The sequence below is a fragment of the Cryptomeria japonica genome, chromosome 1 (genome assembly GCF_030272615.1).
Source record: "Cryptomeria japonica chromosome 1, Sugi_1.0, whole genome shotgun sequence".
NCBI lineage: Eukaryota > Viridiplantae > Streptophyta > Pinopsida > Cupressales > Cupressaceae > Cryptomeria > Cryptomeria japonica.
Window position 1 is genome coordinate 296,697,044 of NC_081405.1, and position 6,649 is coordinate 296,703,692.

Below are 6,649 nucleotides of genomic sequence, written 5' to 3' on the forward strand. Positions count from 1 at the left end.
GGATTTTTAAAGGATACAAATTTACAATTAAATTTTTATAAAAAAAACCAAAGGAAGGGTCTAGACTTGCATTGCATTGAATTGTAGTTCATAACTGTTTCTTGGGTCTCTTTGAAAAATTCCATTCATTACAAACATGTTTACACACGTATCTAACTACAAAAATGAGAAAGGAATAACAAGTTCACATATACATATATGTGGCAACAAGAAAAACATTTAATTGTTAAATTAGAATGATTTAACATTTTAAAAAGTATAGGATTTGAGAAATGATTTCCAACTATGATAACACAAAATACTATTACCAAAAATAGGTTCAACCCTACTAAAGCAATGAATGCATAATGTGCAGTGAGGCAATACATTTCAATCTACGTAGTAAATAGTATAAATCTCTCAAGACAATCAACAATTAATTTAGCTTTACGATCTTTTTTTGTAAACAATCAAAATGTTGATTACCTATTTTGACAAAATGGATCAATATGATTAACCCATTTAAAGAAGCAACTATATAAACTTATAACTTAACTAGGAGAGTTCATGATGATGGTTGACTTGAAGATACATAAATTCTTCTTCTACACATATAATTTTGCATATACTACAAAAAATTAGTCACATTCAAAATCAAATATTACAAACTAGAGATATATTTAGGCAAATGCAAAAGAAATAAATGATTCACTTAAGGAAAATGGTATTGACATGGACTAAAAACTATCGATTTAACTTCACAATATATTTCACAAATAATTAAGTACCCATAATCCTCTAGAGCTTTGAAATCAAAATAAAACCAAACAAAAAACACCAACAATTGGTCATTACCTTAGTGAGGTATGGAGGTCACACCTTTCATCTATAGTTAGATAGAGGAACAAAATGAAGAAATGACTTCTCAAATCTTAAATTACAAATAAACTATTACCAAAATACTACATGATGAAGAATAATTGAGGCGCCATAGCATATAGAAGGCCATGTCAATCCCAAAAGTTATGGTGCACCACTATTAGGCTCCCTAACCCCTTGATGGGAATGGGAATGGGATAGACTAGCCTAATATATGCCCTTTGATCCTCTCCTTGGAACACTAGGTGTTCCAACCACACCCTAGGGTCTCTAGGACTTCCCTTGCTTGTGGAATCCCCTGACCTTGCCCAATCCACCCACCAACAATATGTGATTCTTCTCCTAAGCTCTCACCTACTCACAAGCTTCAAAAACCCTTACATAGGCTAATAAGGGTTTAACTCTTCCTACACCTTCTCAGGTCCTAGCAAGGATAGGATAGGTCTTTGAAATGTTTTTGCAACCACTCATGTGCCCCCAAGAGGTTTTGACAATCCTTCTTGTTACCGATTTCACAATTTTGCCTTTTTTTCCTACAAAATAGGGCTGCAAGGAATGAGCCCTATTAGGCCTCCATTCCGGACTTTTAGGGCTTCCTCTTGCAAACAATGCCAAAAATTCTAAAACTTCCCAAAGGGATTGCTATTTATTTAGCAAAGGCTCAAGGATTTTCTTGGTTTTGGGACCCCAAGTGTCCGTACACTGCCCTAGGTGAATTTAAGGGTTTTAGAGGGTTTTTAAGGGTTTTTAGGCCTGCCAGGGTCATAGTGATGGATTGCTTTCTTCACCACCTTTCTTGGATTGGTGGAAGTTCCTCCTTCTCACCAATGATGCTCCACACACCCCTCTACAACTCCTCCAAAGGGTACCTCCTTCCTTGTCCTTCCTTGCTCTCACGGACCTCTGTAACCTTGACCCTTCCTAGTCGGGCACAGTCCAGTCTCGCCTAGGTTTGGGTCTTTGAAAGGATTTTCTACATCTTCAAGGGCCCTGCTTCCTCTGAGATACTGTACAAGATCTGCACTTCTATTCCCCATGGTTTCATGGTGTTTCCATAATGGGGATAGGAGTTGTCAACCCATTTACACAAAACAGTCCAAAACTGGACAGTAAGGAAGAAATTTACAAACTTTTTACAAACACAACAAAACTTACAAAACAAACTTGATCTAAGTGCTCAAAATGAATGTGTCAACACTCAACAAGACTCTCAATATGGTTTAGGTTCCAGAACAATCCATTAGCAATCCTTCATTGCTCCATTTGTGCCAACTGGCAACAAAAACACAGTCATAGTCAAGGTCTTTTTCCTTTGGCTGTACAATCTGAAATCCAACCCCTCATTTTAGGGTTTGCACCAATTTATAATGTCTTTGCCTTGGTTTGTGTGCCAAGGTTAGGGTTTCCAACGCCAAGCTAAGGTTATGACCTATTTGGTGGAAAAGTTGCATGACAACTTTGAAAAGTTGTCATGCAACTTTGAAAAGTTGTCATGCAACTTTTTGCAGCTTTTGAGCAACTTTTGCAATGTTGCTTTTCTTGACTTTTAGGCCTACATTGGGCTATCCTATGGACACAACCATGCTAAAAGGACCCCAAAATCACCAATGGCACACATACCCTCAACTCCAAAAGATAACTCAACCTAGACTTGTGAACCTAGGACCTAAACTAGGACTTAAACAAAACCAATGAGCTGTTGGCTCTTATTACATTTACATGGCTTCTTAAAGAAGCAAAATCCCAACAAAATCAAATGGTGGAAGCCCTTAGAAGGGTGCTCCTACACCACCCCTAGACCCTGAAACAAGCATTGAAATAAATGACACATAATAAAGAAGAAATAAAGAAAAAAAAACATAATTTCAATTGGTTCATTACCATAGTGAGGTAACGACAACTTCACTTTCCATTTATAGCTAGATGGAGAAGTGAAATGAAAATGGTTCTCAAATAATAAAATATGAAGAACTAATGGCTAAAACAATACACAATAGAGAAGAAAGAAGTAATAAAATGAAAAAACTAGGTGGGTCATTATCTTAGTGAGGCATGATTACTTGACCTTTCATTTTACAACTAGATAGAGGAGTGAATTTATGAAATACCTTCTCAAACACTTGAGAAAAAAGACTCGTTGATGTAGGAAACATATCATAAAGAAGGAACAAGCATAGATTAGAAAAATCAAGTCAATCATGTCTTATAGAAACTTTCAATTTACAACCAACTGAAAGAATGAAGAAATATCTTCTCAAACAATTAAAAACATAAACATTGATCTATGAAGAAGAATAAACAACTACAAATTAAATAGTTTGTTTGTTCATTGCCTTAGTAAGACCTCACCTCCAATTTGAAAGTGGGTGGATGATGACATATAACATGACCATTGAATACAGTTTGTTTGTTCATTGTCGTAGTAAGACCTCACCTTCAATTTGAAAGCAGATGGATGATGACATATAACATGTTACATGACCATTGAATACATTTTGTTTGTTTATTGCCTTAGTAAGACCTCACCTTCAATTTGAAAGTAGATGGATGGCGCCATATAATATGACCATTGAATACAATTTGTTTGTTCATCGCCTTAATAAGACCTCACCTCCAATTTGAAAGTAGATGGATGATGACATATACGATGACCATTGAATACAATTTGTTTGTCCATTGTCTTAATAAGACCTCACCTTCAATTTAAAAGCAAATGGATGACGACATATAACATGACTATTGAATATAATTTGTTTGTTCATTGCCTTAATAAGACCCCACCTTCAATTTGAAAGCAAATAAATGACGACATATAACATGACCATTGAATACACCTCCACATCTTGACAATCTCTAAACGTGAACCTCCAAATTCTCTATTGAATTCCTTTAAAGGAATGAGAAAACAAGAGCAAAAGTGAACAGTTGCATATGGAAAATGCAACAAGTATTGGGCAAAGAAGACAATCGATAGTGAAGTGTTGTGCATTGTGTAATGCTCCGTGCTACAACAACGAAGATACATGGTTTTCAAATTTAGAAAAAAGACACAAAAAAACAAAAACTTTGCATGCCTTTATCACGGCACCGATCTTGTCAAGGTCGTCCCACGTGCTTTTGGCATTTGATAGGTATACAAGAGAACTCGCATTTTAAGAAAATATAATGAAATAAACTCAGTGTTGGTGTTTTGATAAGGAATTTGCGGCGCAGAAAAATTTGACTAAAAAGACTTGATCCCCTGCGAATAAAAACATTATATAGACTTTTAAGCCTTGTGACAGTAAACAAATTATACAGAGGGAATTCCTATCTGTGTTCCTCGGTTTCTTCGGATTGCAAAGAAAAATGGTAGGGCATGCAGTGGTTGTTCCGTATCCAGGGCGAGGCCACATTAATCCCATGAAGCACCTCGCCATAAAGCTCGCTTCTCATGGAGTCTCTGTTACATTCGTCCTCACTCAGACGTGGCACAAAATCATCACACAGGCCGAGGACGATTTTTTCTCCCATGCTCGAAAGCTTGGCCTCGATATTCGGGCGGGCCTCATTCCAGACTGCGTGGTGGGAGAATCACAAAGGTGGGCTAACATGGCGGCCTTTTTTCTCTCGCTCTCAAACATGGAAGCTCATGTCAGCGACTTCATATTGAACCTCAATCGCTCAGGAGCCACACCGTCCTGCATAGTGGCAGACACTTTGCTCAATTGGGCAGTGCCTCTTGCTAAACGACACACTCTCCTCTCAGTTTCCCTGTGGACAACCTCTGTCACAAATTTTTCCGTCATTTATCATTTAGGCTTAGGTAATTTAAGAAAACCAAGAACCATTAGCAGTCAAATTATTTGAGTCTTGGCATTAAAAAATGAGAATTGATTGTTTATAAATTCTTGTTGCAGATGGGGCACAAGGCCGCAGAGATAATACTCCCGGTGTGCCTTTGTTCAAACCGACGGAACTTCCGAACGGCCTGTTCAGTCCCTCTCCTATGGGCAATAGTTTTGCGCAGTGTTTTATAAATGTGAAAGAAGCAGACTGGGTTGTTGCGAATTCTTTCTACGCCTTGGATTGCAGGGCAGTGGAGGCCCTGCGCCACAAAACCCCTGTGCAGTGTGTGGGCCCCTTGAACATGCCCTTTGCCCACTGGGGACATGGGAAGAGCGTTCTACAGTGCAGTCAATGGCTGGATTCGAAACCAGCGCGATCGGTCATCTATGTTTCCTTTGGTAGCTTTATTAATGTGGCGAGAGCTCAGGTGGTGGAAATTGCCACGGGCCTTAAGCAGAGTGGGTACTGTTTTATATGGGCGCTTCGTCCGGATGCAGAGGCGTCTCATGTCTGGGAAATGCTGCCGCCTGGATTTTTGGAGGAATGTAAAGAGCAGGGCTTGGTTGAGCCCTGGTTTAGGCAGGAGGAGATTCTTTCACATCCTTCGGTGGGAGGGTTTTTCAGCCACTGTGGTTGGAACGCCGTTATGGAGAGCGTTTCTGCGGGTATTCCAATGCTGGGATTTCCTCTTGCGATGGAACAGTTCCTCAATTGCAAGCTCGTTGTGGAGGAATGGAAGTTCGCGGTGAGGGGGAGGAGTAAAGAGGATGAAAACAGGGTTATTGCAGCAGAAGAGATTGCTGTCAAGGTGAAAACGTTGATGGAAGGCGAGGAGAGCGTGAGATTAAGAGGAGTGGTGAAGACATTTAGAGAGCTCGCCAAAGAGGAAGTCGCCAATGGAATGTCCGCCAGTAATTTGAAACTGCTTGCCGATAGATTGAAAGCAGGCAAAACACCCAATAAAAAAATAGCAGAACATGTAGCAATTTGAGATGGGTACTTCGATACCCACCTATCTGTCCTTTGTTTGTCTCTGTTATGGCAACCACTACCGAAATAGTCAGTGTTCAAACTTGCAACAATCATTCAATGTCAAATAGTCAGGTTTGAACAAAACTAGTTAAGAGAACCTGGCCAAAGAGCTGAATCTTCATTGTTGAAGCTGTTTGTCAAACTTTCAATACTAACGCTTTACTTAGGCCCACAGTTTGGCTTTCATATTGGGCGATTCTTCTTTCTGCACATTAAATTCTTAAAACTTCTGTCATTGATGTTAAAGTTTACAATGTTTTAAAGTAAATAACTTGTCACTTAGTGGTTACTATATTGAATTGTATTTGTATGGTAGTAAAAGACGGACAGACATAAATGCATGTGTTTTGTATTTATCTTTTGAATTGTATGATTTATACTCATCTTTTGAAGTGTATGTGTATGGTTGTAGAAGATTGATAGATCTGAGTGCATTTGAATTATATATTGGAAAAGTATGGCTATATTAAAAATATAAGATTATTTTGATGGAAGGATGTTTTTTTTTTATATGATTTAAATTTTTTTATAAACTATTGTCAAATATCTCTACATATAATCAACATTAACAATTTTCCTTTTGTTTTATATAGAATAGAGGTTTCTAGATATAATTTTGATATATAATATATTTTAAATTTCATTTTTTTCAAATTAGTAAGGTTGGTTATAGTGATTATATTTGTGGTTGTTAGAAGTAAACAAATATTGAACAAGAGTCAAAGGAAAGTTGACAGAATGATAATGGACATGGAAGGATGATGTCATCACTAGTGTCATTTTGATAAAAAATTTAGATGAAGCAAATATTTAATGATTAAGACTAGTACTTGTTGTGCCATAGTTTTTCTAAGGTGTTGCAATGGCAATATTATTGTTAGCAATAGTAAGATCTCAAGGAAGAGAGATGAGGACCCACAAATTGTGAGAA

The 6,649-nt window shown here is 37.7% G+C and overlaps 1 protein-coding gene across 1 annotated transcript; it reads left to right on the top strand.

The window, feature by feature from the left end:
- The first annotated feature begins 4,068 nt into the window (after positions 1 to 4,068).
- LOC131046412 (UDP-glycosyltransferase 86A1) lies at positions 4,069 to 5,904 on the top strand. The gene is made up of 2 exons (XM_057980149.2): positions 4,069 to 4,663; positions 4,758 to 5,904. The coding sequence occupies exons 1-2, from the start codon at positions 4,207 to 4,209 to the stop codon at positions 5,675 to 5,677; spliced, it is 1,377 nt and encodes a 458-aa protein (XP_057836132.2). The 5' UTR covers positions 4,069 to 4,206; the 3' UTR covers positions 5,678 to 5,904.
- The last annotated feature ends 745 nt before the right edge of the window (positions 5,905 to 6,649 follow it).